At 39.5% G+C, this 20412-nt stretch overlaps 1 protein-coding gene across 5 annotated transcripts in view; it reads right to left on the minus strand.

The window, feature by feature from the left end:
- Window positions 1-20010, minus strand: part of LOC132393365 (protein maelstrom homolog) — an 89919-nt gene extending 69909 nt beyond the window's left edge. The window contains exons 1-3 of one of the 5 annotated variants that reach the window (XM_059968483.1): window positions 19649-20007; window positions 16508-16606; window positions 355-427 (exon numbers count right to left, since the gene is read on the minus strand). In XM_059968483.1, the coding sequence (XP_059824466.1) occupies window positions 355-427; window positions 16508-16606; window positions 19649-19963 (487 nt within the window). In that variant the 5' untranslated portion in view covers window positions 19964-20007. Of the gene's footprint in view, window positions 1-354; window positions 428-16507; window positions 16607-19648 lie in introns of all 5 variants that reach the window. The other 4 variants (XM_059968480.1, XM_059968481.1, XM_059968484.1 and 1 more) reach the window with 4 other exon arrangements.
- Between the last annotated feature and the right edge of the window lie 402 nt (window positions 20011-20412).

A 20412-nucleotide genomic window follows, 5' to 3' on the forward strand; every position in this document is an offset into this window, starting at 1 on the left:
ATGCTGGCATCCTATTTACCATTTATTATTATTTCATGCCATTTAGATTCAAGATTGTTTATGATTGCCTATTCCCCCATAGAAATAATTTCCTAAAAGCTTTCCAAATCTCCTTCTTTGCCTCAACACCTGAAATTAAGAATAAGCGTGAAGTCTGTTTCACTTCATGGAATATGATACACAGTCTTCAACTATTCAACAAGAGTTCAGCATGATTATCCATGAAATGTCAGACAGTGACTTCTACTTCCGGGTGAAACCCCAGTATTATAATATTATCAAAAAGGAAATATATTTGGGCAATATGACTGTAATGCTACTGCAGAAGCTTTAGATATAGCAAACATTAAATACCTTTATCACTAAAACATATCATGGGAGGACTGTTCATTTCTCTTGTTGCTGCAAGGTGCATAGGGTTCTGCAACTGTTAGAGAATATAACAAAGGTGAGAATTGTCAAAGAAATTGAATAAATCAATGACTATATTCACAGTTTAAGTGGGTATTATCATACTTAGCACAGTAGATTTAGGAATTTCCTCAATCTAAAAAAGGCATTTAAGATTCTTAACAAAGGCAAAAATTAATGCTCTAAGCATAAAGGGGAGAAATAACCCAGAGAGTCACATATCTGTGGCAGCAAGGTTCTAAGGTTTACTTTTAATGCAAAACAGATCGAACATTGGGGTTTAAAGAAACACATTCAGCAAATGTTGGATACTTTGCCACTGAAGATATACAGGCAGATATAAAATATGTTCATTATTTCTTGAAATAGGAATTTTAAGACCTATACCTATTGGTGGCAGTATATGAAATTCACATTATCATCACACATTGCACAAGTAACTGGCTAAGCCTTGTTTCTCACCTACCCTAAAAATACATCTTGATCACATATTCCAAATGGAAAAAGCGCAAAGTTTGTGCATCCAAAGCCAATCCAGAATCAATATTTTAGTGACAAGGTCATTCTTTAAAAACTTCATATTTTTTAACTTTATCAAACAAACACATAGCTACAAACAAGCATCGGCTATCAGTCCACAATTCACTATACCTAAATTAACAATACCAAAGGTGGAAGAGAGTGGGAGCAAGAGAAAGAAGAAATAAAAAGCACATATCTACAATTACATACATACACAAACATACACATGATCTACATACTTTACATCACCCCTCAACGTAAATTTACATCAATTTTAAATAAAATCACAGTCCTCAATCAATTCAAGTCCCACATTTTGCCCGGCCCCTATATGGGCCTTTCACTGTGCCAGGTATACTCTAACAGAGTTCCACCTTTCCAAGTAGGAGTCAATTTTCAGTTGTAAACTTGCAGTGATATTTTCCATACAATTCGCTTCTTTCAGTCACTGAATCCATTGTTTCAAAGTGGATGGGTGAGATACAAGCCAGTTAACAGTTATCATTTTATGGGCAATCAGAATCAAAACTCTTAACATATATATATATATATAGTTTATTCTTCTCTATTGCAGATTGTGGGAGGTTGCCTAAAATTTAATGACTAGGTTCAAAGGGTATACTTATGACTAAAATCTTTATTATTTCCTCGGTGACCTTGTACCTTGATTTGGAGCAGTCCCAGAACTTATGTGCAAAATCTCCCACTAGGCCACATCCTCTCTAGCAAAGTCTGCTGTTTTTTTCCTATGTATAATATTACTAACTGGGTTTTAAAGTACCTCATCCTTATTTTCCAAGCAAATTCCTTCCAATTGAGACTATTCAAGCATTTATGCCATGACTCCCAAGACTTCTCCCACTCTTCCTCTTCTATTATGGTGTTTGCCTCCAATTCCCACTTATATTTAACACCTAACATGTTATCCATTGTATCCAAGTGTATTTTTTTTATATAGACAAGATATAATTTTCTGGGATTGCATCCTACCCATGATGATCTCTATCCAAAATTTTCCCAAATTATTTGGCTGTATTTAAGATTGTTCCATTCTTTGTGTGATGTAAGGTAATGTCTATTTGGAGGAATCTATAAAAGTCATTTGATACAAGGTCAAATTCAGTTTGGAGTTGGGAGAAAGATTTAAGCACCTCACCATCAAACATTTGGTCCACAAGAACCAGGCCTTCTTGCGCCCACCTGTTAAAACCAGAATCCAGTCTTACGGGAATAAAATCTAAAATGAATACAATTCTGGTTGCTCTTGATATAGTCCTTGGAAGATCTAAATTTTTTTCCTAATTCTATCCCATACTTTCAATGTATAGTTAACCCATTCATTCTGAGCCGTAACATTCTTCCACACGTTTGGGTTTAAAAAGGGAAGAGCTGCTAAAGATAAAGTCTTAAGGGCTCACATCATCATTCCAGCGAGAAACAAATGCCAGTTAAGACCTTCAATTTCGAGCTGTGAAATTATCTGCTGTATTTCCACACCTGCAATAGGTGCATCCAGCTGCAGCTCTCATCAGACCGAGTTAGGGAATTGGAGCAGGAGCTGGATGAACTACGGATCATTCGGGAGGCAGAGGCAGAGATAGATAAGAGTTATCGGGAGGCAGTCACACCAAAAAGACAGGAGGTAGGCAAATGGGTGACAGTCAAGAGAGGCAGGGGGAGCAGACAGAGAGAGAAGAGCACCCCTGTGGCCGTTCCCATCAAAAATAAGTATACCGTTTTGGATACTAGTGGTAAGGATGACCTACCAGGAACAAGCTGCAGTGGTCCTGTCTCTGGCACTGAGGTTGGACCCTTGACTAGGAAGGGGAGGAGGGAAGAGAAGAGAGCGGTATTGATAGGGGATTCTATAGTCAAGGGGGGGGTGGATAGGAGATTTTGTGGGGAAGATCGGGAGTCTCGGATAGTATATTGCTTCCCTGGTGCCGAGGTCAGAGACATCTCAGATCGGGTGCAGGTTATTCTCGAGAGGGAGGGCAAGAATCCAAATGTTGTGGTCCATGTAGGGACCAATGACGTGGGTAGGATGAGTGAGGGGGTCCTGTGTAGGGAGTTCAGGGAGTTAGGTGCGAAGCTGAAGAGTAGGACCTCCAGGGTAACAATCTCAGGATTGCTGCCTGTGCCACGTGCGAGTGAGGCAAGGAACAGAAGGATTATAAAGATTAATACGTGGCTGAGAGGATGGTGCAGGAGGAAGGGCTTCAGGTTTGTAAATAATTGGACTTTGTTCCAGGAAAGGTGGGATCTGTTCAGAAGGGACGGTTTACACCTGAACTGGAGCGGTACTAACATTCTTGCAGGGAAGTTTGCTAGTGCTTCTTAGGGGGGTTTAAACTAAATTTGCAGGGGGCGGGGATCCAGAATGTGAGAGAGGATAGCGAGAGGAAGAATAAAGGACAGGTGGGGACTACACAGTTCCGGAATATTAAGTGTGTACTAGAGGAAGGTGGGGCAGAACAAGTGATAAGGAGGACTCATGTACAGAGGGATGGTCTGACGGAACATGGAGTTAAATGTGTTGAAAGAATATGTAAATTTAGGAAGGACGACAAAATTCTAGGGGGGGTATAGCCTGATAGGAGTTTGGGGAGCTGGGTTAAGCACAATAGGCAGCGATTCAAACAGAGAGAGGAGAAATGGGCTAAAAATTCTATATCTGAATGCACGAAGTGTCAGAAATAAGGTGGATGAGCTTGAAGCCCAGGTGTGAATGGGTAACTATGATGTTGTTGGGATAACAGAGACATGGCTGTAGGGAGATCAGACCCGGGAAATGAATGCACAAGGGTATACATGCTACCGTAGGGATAGAAATGTGGGAAGAGGGGTTGGGGTGGCCCCATTGGTGAGGAATGAGATTCAGTCCTTTGCAAGGGGGGACATAGGGTCAGGAGAAGTAGAGTCTGTGTGGATAGAACTGAGGAACAGTAAGGGCAAAAGGACCCAAATGGGTGTTGTCTACAGGCCACTAAACAGTAGCATGGATATTGGGTGCAAGTTGAATAGGGAGTTAACATTGGCATGTGGCAAAGGTAATGTCGCAGTAGTTACGGGGGATTTCAACATGCAGGTGAACTGGGAGAATCAGGTTGGTGCTGGACCACAGGATAGGGAGTTTGTAGAGTGCCTGCAGGATGCATTCTTGGAACAGCTTGTACGAGAGCCAACCAGGGACAAGACTATTCTGGATTTAGTGTTATGTAATGAACAGGATTTGATAGGCGATCTTGCAGTAAAGGAGCCATTAGGAGGTAGTGATCACAATATGATAAGCTTTTATCTGCAATTGGAGAAGGATAAATGCAGCTTGGAGGTGTCAGTGTTGCAGATGAACAGGGGAAACTATGGAGCCATGAGGGAGGAGCTGGCCAAAGTTGACTGGACGGATAACCTAGCAGAAAAGACAGTGGAACAGCAATGGCAGGTATTCTTGGGAATAATGCACAAGGTGCAAAATCAGTTCATCCCCCAGAGAAGGAAGGATTCAAAGGGGGGAAAGGGGCCACAGTGGTTGACAACGGAAGTTAGAGATTGCATAGCATTAAAAAAAAAGGAAATACGACAAAGCTAAGGTGAGTGGGAGGACAGATGATTGGGAAGTTCTTAAGGAACAACAGAACTTAACTAAAAAGACAATACGGGGAGAAAAAAATGAGGTACGAATGCAAGCTAGCCAGGAATATAAAGAAAGATAGCAAAAGCTTTTTTAGGTATGTGAAGAGAAAGATAGTTGAGAACAATGTTGGGCCCTTGAAGAATGAATTGGGTGAAATTGTTATGGGAAACAGAGAAATGGCAGAAGAATTTAATGAGTACTTTAGATCTGTTTTCACTAAGGAAGACACAAGCAATCTCCCAGATGTATGGATGGGCCAAGGACATAGGGTAACAAAGGAAATGAATCAGATTGACATTCGGAAGGAAACGGTGATGAGAAGACTGATGGGACTGAAGGCTGACAAATCCCCAGGTCCAGATGGTCTGCACCCTAGGGTACTAAAGGAGGTGGCCCTGGAAATTGCGGATGCATTGGTAACCATTTTCCAATGTTCCTTAGATTCAGGATCAGTTCCTGAGGATTGGAGAATGGCTAATGTTATCCCACTTTTTAAGAAAGGAGGGAGGGGGAAAACAGAGTACTATCGACCTGTCAACCTGACATCGGTGGTGGGGAAGATGTTAGAGTCCATTATTAAGGATGAAATAGTGGCATATCTAGATAGCAGTGATAGGATTGGGCCGAACCAGCATGGATTTACCAAGGGTAAATCATGTTTGACTAATCTGTTGGAGTTTTTTGAGGATGTAACCAGGAAGTTAGATGGGGGAGATCCAGTGGATGTAGTGTACCTCGATTTTCAGAAGGCATTTGATAAGGTCCCACATAGAAGATTAGTGGGTAAAATCAAAGCTCAGGGCATCGGGGGGAAGACATTGACATGGATAGAAAACTGGTTGGCAGATAGAAAGCAAAGGGTAGCGGTGAATGAGTGTTTCTCGGAATGGCAGGTGGTGACTAGTGGGGTGCCACAGGGTTCGGTATTGGGACCACAGCTGTTTACCATTTACATTAACGATTTGGATGAAGGCATAGAAAATAACATCAGCAAATTTGCTGATGATACTAAGCTGGGTGGCAGTGTGACACGTGATGAGGATGTTAGGAGAATTCAGGGTGACTTGGATAGGCTGGGTGAGTGGGCAGATACTTGGCAGATGACGCTTAATGTGAATAAGTGTGAGGTTATCCACTTTGGGAGTAAGAACAGGAAGGCAGATTATTATCTGAATGGTGTAGAGTTGGGTAAGGGAGAAATACAAAGAGATCTCGGAGTCCTTGTTCATCAGTCACTGAGGGTGAATGAGCAAGTGCAGCGGGCAGTGAAGAAGGCTAATGGAATGTTGGCCTTTATTACAAAGGGAGTTGAGTACAAAAGCAAGGAAATCCTCTTGCATTTGTACAGAGCCCTGGTGAGACCACACCTGGAGTATTGTGTACAGTTTTCGTCTCCAGGGTTAAGGAAGGACATCCTGGCTGTAGAGGAAGTGCAGCGTAGATTCACGAAGTTAATTCCTGGGATGTCTGGACTGTCTTACGCAGAGAGGTTAGAGAGACTGGGCTTGTACACACTGGAATTAAGGAGATTGAGAGGGGATCTGATTGAAACATATAAGATTATTAAGGGATTGGACAAGATAGAGGTAGGAAATATGTTCCAGATGCTGGGAGAGTCCAGTACCAGAGAGCATGGTTTGAGAATAAAGGGTAGGTCATTTAGGACAGAGTTAAGGAAAAACTACTTCTCCCAGGGAGTTGTGGGGGGTCTGGAATGCACTGCCTTGGAAGGTAGTGGAGGCTAATTCTCTGGATGCTTTCAAGAAGGAGCTAGATGGGTATCTTATGGATAGGGGAATCAAGGGATATGGGGACAAGGCAGGAACCGGGTATTGATAGTAGATGATCAGCCATGATCTCAAAATGGCGGTGCAGGCTTGAAGGGCCAAATGGTCTACTTCTGCACCTATTGTCTATTTCCATAAATTGAAAAGGCAGAGAAATTATAATATATATTTGATATTATGTCAGAAATATAATATATATTTCACTCTTTTAAGTTCTAAGGGGTACAAATCAAAACAGCCTAGCCTATCCTTTCCTAATACAATACGTCTCACTCAGGAAATAACCTAGTGAATCTTCTTGAAACCATTTTATCTGCACATGCATTAAGAAAGAAGGGCTGAAAAAAATTGTGGTAATTTATTCACTCTCTTCACTATCCCTCCCAAAAGAATGTTGCATGCCCCCAACAACCCTTGATGCATCATAGAAAGCATCCTATCTAGTTTGGTATGGCAACTGCTGTAGGTGAGCACAAGAAACTTCAAGAGTTGTGGGACACAGCTCAGCACATCACAAGACCAGCTTCCTTTCCATGGATTCTTGTTGCCTCAGCATATATCAAAGACCCCACCCTCTTCTAAAAAGCAAAAACTACAAATGCTCAAAATCATGTAACATCAGGCTCAAGGACAGCTTCTACCATGTTATTATAAGATTATTGATTGATTCCCTAATCTGATAGACTAAAGGACCCTTGATCTCACAATATGTCATTATAGCTTGTACCTATTTTCTACCTGCAGTGCATTTCTCTATTTTTTTTCCAACAAGACTGTTAGAATTCTGGTACTTTAATGAGCTGTGAAGTTTCAGATAGGTCCACTATCTCCACAGCTACTTTCTTTACAACCCCTGGATGCATGCAAATAGGTCCCAATGACTTGTCCACCTTCAGTCCCACATGTTGCTCTAATAGTTGTGACTGGACTTTTATAGGGTCCTCCACACCATTTAAAATTAGCCCATCTGCTATCTTTGGAATATCTGCAGTGTCCTTCATGGTGAAGAATATAAAATACTGACTTCACATATCTGCAACTTAGTTCCTGTGATTAATTCACCAGCCCTGTTCTCTAGCTGTCCCACATTTATTTATCCATAGAAACTCCTAATTTTGGTAACATTATGATTAGGAGTAGTCATTTCCTACAGCTGCCTGTAAGGTGTTTATATGTTTGCCCCGTGACTCCTAATGTTTGCTGTAGTTCCCTCCCACAGTCCAAAGATGTACCAGTTGGTAGTGTTACATACTCGTGACACATGACAGTGGTGCCCTTGTCATGTGACTAGGGTTGAAGCTATACTGGACTTGAGGTAATGGTCTTGTGATGGTGGAGTGACGTCATTTTCCCGCCAGTAGAGATCATGTGACAGGTTTTTTTTTGTTTGTTTTTTTTTTATACAGGTTATGAAAGGAAGACCCCACCCTGTGAGGAGGGGCAATTCATGGCTGGATTTGCCAAGTTGACTTCATGCCACTGCGTGATTTAAGTGATGATGCAGTTTAGTTGAAAGATGAAGTTTTATCTAATGCCTAAAGTTTAAAAGGTCATTGCCAGAAGGTTCTTTACGATTCAGCTAGTTCGAGAAATTAGTGGAGAGTGAAGATCGAAGTTCGGGAGTTAAAAATCGAGGAGAATCACTTTCTATGGTGAAACGGGTTTCGACCTTTGTTTGATCCTTATTTGGAAGGATTTCGATGACTATCTTCGCGTTAATCCCTGGGTTTACCAGAAAGGATTGAAGATAGTGAGGAAGGAAAGGTCAGTGTCTTTAAGCCATTGTTTCGTAAATTCTTCGCGGGAAGTTCGACGCCGGGGATCGAAGCGAGCAACGTGAAAGAGAATTTAAATCGTCTTATAAAGTCTCTCCTTTTAAATGGACTGTGAGCATATCGAACTTTTGGCAATACCACTTTAAAGAACTGTTTTTGCAATATCGCTTTAAGAACTGTTTGAGCTGCCGCACCGCAGTTGATTTCCGGTTACGTTAGTGTTTGTTTACTTTTGGGGGGGTGTTTTCTGTGTTTAATAAACGTGTTGTTTGTTATAAAAAAACCCTTGCCGAACTCATATATTTATTGTTGCCTGAATACGTAACATAAATATGGGGGCTGCATCTGGATTGGATCGTTTGAGTTTATATGCTTGCTAGCTTTTAAATCGGTGTTTTGGAAAAGGGGGATACTCGATTCTTTTGTGTGATTGGCTTGTGAGTGGTATTTGGCAGCAATGAATATTGATGAGTTTCTGGCTTCGCCAGGTGTGGAGTTGTTAGCGAAGGCGAAAAAACTGAGGTGTTTGAGATAGCTAGTAGATTACAACTTAAAGGTATTTTGACGACTACATCAAAGGCTGTTATACAGAGAAAAATCGCGTCACACTATGTGGATTCGGGTGTTTTTGATGATTCGGTTTTAGAGTCGTTTCCAATAAGTAATCTGGAGATGCAGTTGCAAATCGAACAAATGAGATTGGAACAGAGTAAAGCTGATTTGGAGAGGTGTAAATTGGAGGCGGATCAGAAGAAGAGGGATTTTGAATATGCAATGGAGGAATTAAGGTCTGGGAATCAGTCTTCTGGTTCAAGAAAACCGTTTGTTGCTAGTTAAGAAATTAAACTGGTCCCTCCATTTAGTGAAACAAAAGTGGAAAGATACTTTCAACATTTTGAAACTATTGCTCGGATGTCAGAGTGGCCGAAAGATAAATGGTCAGTGTTGTTACAGAGTGTAATTAAAGGTAAAGCACGACAAGTTTACACAGCTTTAACAGCTGCGCAAGCACTTGATTATGATATTGTGAAGATGCATATCTTAAACGCATACGAATTAGTCCCAGAAGCTTATAGGGAAAGATTCAGAAGTTTGAAAAAGTCTGTGGAAAAAACTTATGTGGAATTTGCCTATGATAAAGCTATGTGTTTTGAGAGATGGGTTTCTTCTAAAAATGTAAATGGAGACTATGATACATTGAGAGAGCTGATTTTAATGGAGGAATTTAAAAGAAGCATTCCTGTTGAAGTAAGGACCTACTTAAATGAGAAGGATACTGATAAATTGCAGGACTGTGCTAGATTAGCTGATGAGTATGTTTTAATCCATAAGAATAAATTTCCTCAGGGCAGAAATTTTAAGAGGAAAAATAACATGGAGACTCAAGGTAAATCAGAAATTAAATCAGAGGTTAATGAGAAAGGTAATGAGAAAAGAAAGCCTGTGAAGGAAAGACAGTTTGGTCTTATTTGTAACTATTGTAAGAAGCCTGGCCATGTAATAGCTAACTGTTTCAGATTGAAAAAGAAAGAGAAGGAAGCAGTTCCAGATGCTTGTGTGCAACATACTGAAGCACCTGTAAAGTTACAGGGTTTGATAAACACAAATGAGGCTTTGTTAGAGTCTGACCAAGTTAGAAAGGGATATGATCATTTTATAACTGAATGGGTTGTATCCTTGAAAGAAGGATCTACTCTGGTGCCAATAAGAATCCTTAGGGATACTGGTGCGTCTCAATCATTGATGTTAGACAGTGTGTTGAAGTTTAATGAAGAGTCTGATACTGGTGAGGTGAATTACGTAAGAGATGTTGGGAGTGATTTTATGCCTGTACATTTACATAAAGTAAATTTAAAGTCAGGGTTAGTTACAGGATTTGTTAAAGTAGGATTACAGCATAGCTTACCTGTGAAGGGTATTTCTTTATTGTTAGGTAATGACTTGGCAAGTGGACAAGTTTTTCCTGAAGTGCATTTGACAATGGATTCAGAGGAACCAGAGTTGAATCCTAACACAGATTCTTCCTGTGTTGTGACTAGAGCTATGGCTAAAAAGATTGATGCGCAGAATGAGGTTGTTACTCAGGACTGTTCAACTCAGGATTCGAGTTTTGAGGATGTGTCAGAGACTTTCTTATCTTCGTTGTTTGAACAAGATTCTTGGAGTAAGTCTGACTATAAAGATTTATCTCTGTCTCGGAAGGAGATGATAACAGAGCAGAATAGAGACTCTGAGATTATAAAATTAAGAGAGCAGGCTTTACTAGATAGTGAAATTGTGAAGGTGCCAGTTGGATATTACTTGGAAAAAGGAGTGTTGATGAGGAAGTGGAGATCGCCTACAATTCCTGCAAGTGAGGATTGGAATGTTGTTTACCAGGTAGTTGTCCCGAAAGTTTATCGAAATGAGATTTTGACTTTAGCTCATAGTGTGCCTTTAGATGGACATCAAGGGGTAAGGAAAACTGTGGACAAGATTTTAAAACATTTTTACTGGCCTGGTCTAAGAAAAGATGTGGCGGATTTTGTAAAACGTGCCATACTTGTCAAATTGTGGGTAAACCAAATCAGGTTACACCAGTAGCTCCATTACAACCTATCCCAGCATTTGGTGAACCATTTTCTAAAGTTATTGTAGATTGTGTTGGTCCATTACCAAAGACAAAAACTGGTTATCAGTATTTGTTGACTATCATGTGTACTTCATCTAGGTTTCCAGAGGCAGTACCACTTAGGAATATAAAAGCTAAAACTGTGACAAAGGCCCTTATAAAATTTTTTACTTATTTTGGATTACCTAAGGAGATACAAATTGATCAAGGCAGTAATTTTATGTCTGGATTGTTTCAACAGATAGTTTATAAATTGGGAGCTAAGCAAATCACTTCGTCTGCATACCATCCAGAATCGCAAGGTGCCTTGGAGAGGTTTCATTCTACCCTCAAGAATATTCATTCTACCCTCAAGGACATTTTGTGTGGAAAATGAAAGTGACTGGAAGTAAACTTACTTTTATTTGCAGTAAGGGAATCGGTACAGGAATCTTTAGGTTTTAGTTTATTTGAACTTGTGTTTGGGCATAGAGTTAGAGGACCTTTAGCTTTATTGAAAGAACAGTGGATTAGTAAGGAAGTACACACTAATTTGTTGGACTATGTGTTGAAATTTAAGGACAGGTTACATAAAGCTTGTAGCTTAGCTAAGGAAAATTTAAAGTTGGCTCAGGAGAAAATGAAGACTTGGTATGATAAAGAAGCTAGAATGAGGATGTTTAAGCCTGGAGATAAGGTGTTGGTTCTTTTCCCAGTGCAGACAAATCCTTTACAAGCGAGATTTCATGGTCCTTATGAAATTGTGTCAAAATCAATGATGTGGATTACATGATAAAAACTCCAGATCGTAGAAGGTCAACACAACTTTGCCATATAAATATGATAAAACCATATTTTGAGAAACAATCTGATACTGTGACTGTTGTGGTTAGTGAGAATGAGTTTGATTTAACTAGGAACATGATAGATAATTCATCTGACTTTCATTCTAAATCCAACATTGTTTCTGTTAGGTTACCAAATTCAATCATTCTGGAAAATATTGATGAGAAATTAGCACATTTACAGTTAGAGCAGAAACAACAGATGAAGGAGTTAATTTTTAAATATAAGGAGTTGTTTTCAGATGTTCCGAGAAGGACTACTATAGCTTCACGTGATGTAGATGTTGGAGATGCCAAACCTATTAAACAACAAGGATGAACATGGAAAAACGTGAACTTGCTGAGAAAGAAATTTGAATATATGTTAGAGAATAATATCATTAGACATTCTAACTCGAATTGGAGTTCGCCACGTGTTATGGTGCCAAAACCAGATGGTATTAGGTTTTGTACGGATTATAGGAAGGTGAATGCTGTAATGAAAACAGATGCATATCCAATTCCTAGAGTAGATGATTGTGTAGATAAAGTTGGAAAAGCAAAGTTCCTTACAAAGATTGATTTATTGAAAGGGTATTGGTGTGTTCCATTAATGGACAGAGGTAGAGAGATTTCTGCATTTGTAACTACATCTGGGCTATATGAATATAATGTTCTTCCATTTGGGATGAAGAATGCCCCAGGTACTTTCCAGAGAATGATTAACTCTGTGATTCAGGGATTGAAAGATACTGATGCTTATATTCATGATTTAGTGACAGGAAATGATACTTGGGAAGCACACATTATTGCGATGGAGAAATTGTTTGAAGGGCTTTCAAAAGCTAACTTAACTATTAATTTAGCTAAGAGTGAACTTGGACATGCCACTGTGACTTACCTTGGTTATGTTGTGGGTCAAGGTAAGGTAGCTCCTGTTCAGGCAAAAGTTCAGGCAATTTTAGAGATTCCCACTCCAACAGGGAAAAAAACTCTCAGAAGATTTTTGGGAATGGTAGGATATTATCGGAAATTTTGTAAGAATTTTGCTGATGTTGCCCTTCCATTAACTAACCTTCTGCAGAAGAATGAGAAGTTTGTGTGGACAGTGCCTTGTCAAGAAGCATTTGAAAAATTGAAAACAATGATATGTCAACAACCTGTGCTTAAGGCACCTGCCTTTGGAAAACCTTTTTCATTGGCTGTGGATGCTAGTGATGAGGCTGCAGGAGCAGTATTAATGCAAAGGAATGAGGGTGATGAGGTTGATCATCCAGTAGCTTACTTTTCTAAGAAATTTAATAAGCATCAAAGAAACTATTCGACAATAGAGAAAGAATTGTTATCTCGTTTTATCTTTGGAATATTTTGAGGTATATGTTGGTACAACTCAAAAACCACTTATTGTTTACACTGATCATAATCCATTAGTTTTTCTGAGTAAGATGAAAAACAAAAACAGCAGATTATTAAATTGGAGTTTGATGTTACAAGAGAACAATATTGTGATAACTCATATTAAAGGTAAAGATAATGTAGTTGCTGATGGTCTATCTCGATGTTGAATGTACACTATTTTTTTTATGGAGTGGTTTTTTTCAATTGTAACACTCCTACTGTATTGTGAGTTATAAGCTGTTATATGATGGTATTGTATATTGTGTATGTTATAAAATTTATACCTTTGTTTTTCTTGTAAGCAATTGTTAAAAATTTTTGTTCTTGTCAGACCAAAAATGTTTTTTTTGGAGGGAGGTGTTACGTACTCGTGACACATAACAGTGGTACCCTTGTCATGTGACTGGGGTTGAAGCTATACTGGACTTGAGGTAATGGTCTTGTGATGGTGGAGTGACATCATTTTCCCGCCAGTAGAGATCATGTGACAGGTTTTTTTTTAAACAGGTTATGAAAGGAAGACCCCACCCTGTGAGGAGGGGCAGTTCGTGGCTGGATTTGCCAAGTTGACTTCATGCCACTGCGTGATTTAAGTGATGACGCAGTTTAGTTGAAAGATGAAGTTTTATCTAATGCCTGAAGTTTAAAAGGTCATTGCCAGAAGGTTCTTTACGATTCTGCTAGTTCGAGAAATTAGTGGAGAGTGAAGATCGAAGTTCGGGAGTTAAAGATCGAGGAGAATCGCTTTCTACGGTGAAACGGGTTTCGACCTTTGTTTGATCCTTATTTGGAAGGATTTCGTTGACTATCTTCGCGTTAATCCCTGGGTTTACCAGAAAGGATTGAAGATAGTGAGGAAGGAAAGGTCAGTGCCTTTAAGCCGTTCCGTTTCATAAATTCTTCGTGGGAATTTCGAAGCCGGGGATCGAAGCAAGCGACGTGAAAGAGAATTTAAATTGTCTTATAAAGTCTCTCCTTTTAAATGGACTGTGAGCATATCGAACTTTTGGCAATACCACTTTAAAGAACTGTTTTTGTAATATCGCTTTAAGAGCTGTTTGAGCTGCCGCACTGCAGTTGATTTCCGGTTGCGTTAGTGTTTGTTTACTTTTGGGGGGTTTGTTTTCTGTGTTTAATAAACATGTTGTTTGTTATAAAAAACCCTTGCCGAACTCATATATTTATTGTTGCCTGAATATGTAACAGTAAGTTAATTAGTCATTGTAAATTGTCCCATAACTAGGGTAGCATTAAATTGGGGGTTTGCTGGGTGGCGTGGCTTGAAGGCCCTAATCCACACTGTATAACAATAAATAAAAAGATTGGTCACTTTTTACCACAAATCTTACTAGATTTTAATTTTCCAGCCGAAGTCCTTGAATCAGAAGCTATCAAATATCCATTGTTCTACATTTTCAATCTGCTCTTTTGTGACCTGTTGTAAGTTAATTGTTTTATTTCATTAGTTTTTTTTGAAGCATTCTTGAAAGTCTTCTTTAAAATATTAATTAAAACCTCTGACTTAATTGCGAGGCATAGTGCCAGTTTTGTTTGATGTCACCATGATACCCCATGGGATGTTTTACTACATAAGTGTGAATATAAATTCTTAAAATATTTTTATTTTCATTTGTATCATTGAAGCTTCTATTGGAAGTGAAAATATTGCAAGAATAATTTTAATTACAGTTGAATTTAAAGTTCTGATATGATGTTTCGTATTCTTGTAAGTTGCTTACTTTCCTTTGAGGAAAAATTGATTATTCTGCTTCTGATGAGAAGGAAGGCAACAGGAATAGTTTTTAAGCCTCAGAGTTGGGCCTCTTTTCATAGGGCGAGGCATTAAAGGGAAATATCCTGGACAGATATGAAGGAAAATGCAATTGGTATGGGAGATTTTAATTTACATATTGATTAAACAAAGCAACTGAAAGGGCACTGTAGAAGGAATACCTGTGGGGTGCACCAGGGACTGCTTCCTAGAGCAGTTTCTTACAGAAATAAACTAAATTTTGATCATGAATAGTGAGGGAGGATTAATAAGGGATTTTGTGGTTAAAGATCCTGTGGGCAGTAGTGAGTGCAATATGATAGAATGCCAGATACAATTTGACGATGAACACCATTACCTTGACTTGAATAAGGGCAGTTATAATGCTATTAACAGACTTGTCTAAGATGCACTGGGAATATTAGCTAAGACACAAGTCAGTGGTTGAACTGTCACATATATTCAAACAGGGGACCCATAGTGTTCGGCAGGTATTTATCCCAGTGAGTAATGTAGCATGGAAACAGGCCTTTTGGCCAACCAAGATTCCTACCCAAGTTGGTCCTTTTTGACTCTATTTTGCCCATATTCCTTGAAACCTTTCCTCTCCACGTACTTGTCCGAATATTTTTTTTTAATGTTCAAACTGTACCAACCTCTACCACTTCATTTTTTAGCTCGATCTATCATCCTCCGTATGGTGAAAACGTTGCCTCTTAAATTTTTCCTCTGTCACCTAAAACCTATGCCTTTAAGTTTTAGACTCCTTACACTGGTAAAAAGACTGCAACCATTTACCTCAACCTATCAACACAAACAAAATGCTGGAGGAACTCAGCAGGCCAGGCAACATCTATGGAAAAGAGTAAGCAGTAGACGTTTTGGGGCGAGACTCTTCATTAGGACATTGTGTGTGTTGCTTGGATTTCCAGCATCTGCAGAATTTCTCTTGTTTGTATCTCAATCTAGCTCCTATTTCAGAAAAAAATCTGACAAAGGGGGTTAAGGATTATGTTCAATCTGAAAAATAAAGCTGATGGTAGGTCAAAGGAGCATGATTTAAGGAGCCAACAGTGAAAGTCAAAAAAGCCCAAAAGGGACAAGTTTGAATTTTGAGAGAAAACTTATACATAATATAGAAACATAGAAAACCTACAGCACAATACAGGCCCTTTTGTGCCGAACATGTTCCTACTTCAGAAATTACTAGGCTTACCTATAGCCGTCTATTTTACTAAGCTCCATGTACCTATCTAAAGTGATGTGCTAACCACTACGCCACCATGCTGCTTTTGAATACAAAGACAAAATCAAGATTAATTTAATGTCAGGTCAAGCTGGGATAATAGGTGGGAGATAATGAAACTAATCCTTGCAGGCAGTGGATGGCAGGAATAGGGGGAGGATGAGTAGGGGTTGCAGATACTTTGCCCAATTGATCATTTTTTCCTTGAGTGAACAGATTTTGCATCTGCAATATAATCAGCAATGCCTTCTGGATAATAAATGACAGAAATATGGAGTAATCTTGTCTTTACTAAATGCCCAGAAAAAGCATAATTTCAGGCATATTGCAATGACAAATTGGAAAGCCAAGTTAATTTGCCCCTCCATAATACTGAACGACATATTCAATGTCAGAATTAAAATCAGACAAGGCCAAACTATATCTGCTAGATACTCAACATAGTACTTTCCATTTCATTTGGTTTAGCATTCTACTAGATAGGAATCAGAAGCATTACACTCTGAGAGGACAAGTACACTCTTCAATGGAAGATGAAAATACACTGACCTGTTCATTTTTTTCAGATTTGTTCACCATCTTTTCTTTCTCAGCTTTCCATTGATGTGCCATCTGTACGTACTTCTCCTTCTCCGATTCATTCAGTGACTTTAATAAAGATTGCAGAGATTGTAACCATCCACACTTTTATATTCTATATTTAAAATATTGATAAAGTATCTAATTGAGCTTATCTGCTTTAAAAAAGCTTACTATAAGCTTGAATTTTTATGACTGTGAAATTAGAATTTTGTTTCTCATCTGCAAGTCAAAAGAGTGGAGTAACTCTGATTACTGGGATCTAAAATATTTTAAATTTGCATGTGTGAAGTACACACTGCCTTCAGTTCAACAGAACTTAATGGGGTGTGTAGATCCAGGGGGAGTTTAAGATGACTCAGGATAATAAAAGAGAAGATCCACTCTAAGTTTTACAGAATGATATGCATTTTCAAAGATTGTACTATTATGTTTTACTTTAAATTTCAGTAATTACATTTGTTCTCAGGTGTTCATTCATGATGGAACATTAGACATATCAATACATTTAAAATTGCAATTGCTTATCACACCGAGCATTTTTTTTAAAAATTCTAGACAAAACAAGAATATGATCCTGCACAGTAAGAAAAATGTGAAATCCAATGAAATACAAACAGCTAAGGCAGGGAATAGATCATTGATCTTTGGAGCAGTACTTTTATTGCAAGCAGTCAATAACTTTGAAACAGTTGCTCAGTTTGCTCAATTGTTGGTTCCTCAAGAACGTGTAGTACCTGGGCAGGAATTAACACATCTAGCCAACACAGCCTGCAGTTGAACCTAACCTAGGTCTAACTTCCTATACTAGTCGTATCTATACTACCCTTTGGCCTAACAGTCACGTGTAACAATTGACCTGTTTCAATGGTAAACACTACAGTCTTCCACAAGCACAAATAATTAAATAACAAGTTCTCCTAGAGACACCTGGCTATATATTCTCTTGAACTAGCAGGGCATGGGCAGGGTTTAATGCTCAATCTGATTGGTCAGATCTGAATTGCTCTAGTTGTGCACAAGGTATTTGTTCTTAGAACTGCAAAGGAGGAAGAGTGCAAGATCAAAGAAGTATTCAATAAAAATGACTACCCTGTGTACATAATGAAGAAAGGAATGGAGTGCAACACAACACCATGAAGACAACCTCCTGATAAAACAGTTATTTCGTTATACAGTGCCAGCTTAACTGAAAAGCTAAGATGAATTTGCCTAAAATATGCCATTAAAAATTTTAATAGCAAAAAGTAAGGACACAATTAGAAAAATGCCAAGCAAAGTGGCACCTAGAAAACCTAAAGAACTGTGCCAGGGAGTTGTGTCCTCCATACCTCTATCACCATGCCAAAAAGAGACTGGTGAGATGGTGAGACTGGAAGGCCATTGAAGACCAGGAGTGCCTTAAAAACACAAGTGCAGAATGAAGTGGAATCGCTGAACACTGCTTATTATGCTTACATAGACCAAGGTTTTTTGAGGCCATCATCCTTGGCAAGGAAGGGAATGCCTACAAGAGAAAGATTAGGGAATCACTAGAGAGCGGAAGTACCTAAATGTAGGTTCTAAGAATGTAGAGATTGCTCCAGTCTAGAACCACACATTGCGAAAGCCAGATTGGCCTAAAAATATCGAACAATCAGGATAGAACATTAAACCCCAACCATGCCCTGCATATCCAGAGGGTATATAAGGAGGTGTCTCTAGGGGAACTTGTCATTTGACTAATGTGTGCCTGAAGATGATGGTCAGGGTCTACTGTTGAAATCAGTATCTGTAAGTATAATACTGTGAAGGCCAAAGGATAGTATGAATTGATTTGAAAACCAGTCACAGATCTTCTGCAGTCAATTATACTTCTATCAAGTCATTTCTCAGCCTCCTTTACTCCAGATACATCTTCTCCTTATAATCATGAAGCCCTCCAATCTTTTAAACCTTTATTGTACCCTCTCCAGCATATCATGTTCTCAATATTTATTGCTTTATTAATTATGATTTCTTTTTACATTCACAGTTTGTTGTCTTTTCCATAATGGTGAATGCCCAAGATGGTGTGGTCTTTTATTGATTCTATTGTGGTTATTATTCTATTATGGATTTGAGTGTGCCCACAAGAAAGCGAATCTCAGGGTTATATGTGGTGACATCTATGCACTTTGAAAAGATAAAACTTCATTTATCCAGAAGGAAATTATTGGTGCAAGGTTGTTCAGTCAGAAATATACTTAAAAATACAAAATGTAAGCATTGAGGTACGTAAAAAATCCCAAAATGTGCATTACAAAGTGATCATGCGAAATACAGATGCGCAATGAAAGCATGTGCTTGAGGAGTTGTAGTCTTGCAGCCGCAGGGAGAAAGGATCGGTGGAATCAGTCTATCACCAAAGGTGCGTTACTGTTTGTCCAGTATGTCCGTGATGCTCCGTAGCTTCTACAGCATTCTCCTCTCAGATACAACCACCAGGGAATCCCGTTAAACCCCCAGCTTTCCTGATGAGCTTGTCGGAGCCTCCTCGGGAAGTACAGTCGGCAATGTCCCTTCTTGTACAGAGCCTCTCTGTTTTTAGTGCTGTCCAGATAGTGTTCAATTTTACTTTGACCTTTCTCCCGTCTTTCCTGTAACGTAGCAATCAGAACTGCACACAATATTCCCAAGTGCAACCTAACTAACCCCTTTTTCAGAAAACAACCCGAACGTAAGGTCCCAACTCATACTCAATGCGTCAACCATTGAAGTCAAACAGCCGATATCCCTCCTTCCTTCCCCGCCAGCACTTGCGTCGCTACTTTGGGCGGATCTCTGTCCTTGTAGCCGGGGTGTCTCTCTGCTACAACACAACCCAGTTCCGTGCCATTCACTATGTATGCAGGAACCTTGGCTTAACTTATTAAAACGCATCTTGTCGCAGGTACGCAACATCAATGTTGGTGCCTCCTACAGATTTACAATTAGCATTTGTATCTAAATCAATTAATGGTCCACCCCCAGTTAAACAGCCTAACGCTCCACCGACAGCCAGACGGTCTGACTAACCGGCCCCCGCCCGTAATGAGCTCGCACTTTAAGCGCTTCACGACATGCCCGACCCCCTGGGCCGGAGTCTCTTACCTCCCATTCCGAGCCGCAGAGCGGAACGGCGTCCTTGAGTCCTCTCACTTCGATCCCCCTCTGCCTCAGCTCTGGGATCTTCTCGAGCATGAAGAAATGATAGGCGTTTCTGGCCGGTTTTCTCCGCGGCATCCCCGCAGCGTCGAGAGTCGAGCCACACGCCGGCTGAGGGTGAACGGCCTCCGCCCGAACCACGAGGCGGCAGAGGCGGGAATGGCGGCGACTGCGCGCTGCAGCTGGGGCGAGCTGAGGTAACTCGTCTCCCAAAAATGTGCAGATCGTCTCACGCTCCAAGAATGAGGCTTTATTTCCCATAGCGTGGTTGTGGCTTTTAAGTTTATTGTCAGCATTGTTTATATTTCTGGCAAGGTTTGAGGAAACATTGTTCTTCAAAGCTAACTTCGTTTTAAATTAATGATTTACAGTCTATTGTTTGTGCAAGTTTGAAAGATGAAATGTATGCGTATTACTCATTGTTTTTTTTTCCCGTGGCTGGATCAGAATCAGATTTAATGTCACCGACATAAGTCGTGGAATTTGTCTTACGGGGCAGTACACAGCAATTTATAATAAAACTATAAATTGCAATAGGTATTGTGCATTTAATGTTTTTCATACTTGAGTAACATTGCAAATGTAGTATTCGTTTAAATACTGTAATTCATTATGGTTTGTATTAAAAATGTGCGAGTTGGTTACGTTATGACGCTAACACGTGATACTTGCATGCTCAGCTTAAAATGCTAACGAAGTTAGACTGGCGT

This window comes from Hypanus sabinus, chromosome 4 (genome assembly GCF_030144855.1).
Source record: "Hypanus sabinus isolate sHypSab1 chromosome 4, sHypSab1.hap1, whole genome shotgun sequence".
In the NCBI taxonomy this organism is placed as follows: domain Eukaryota; kingdom Metazoa; phylum Chordata; class Chondrichthyes; order Myliobatiformes; family Dasyatidae; genus Hypanus; species Hypanus sabinus.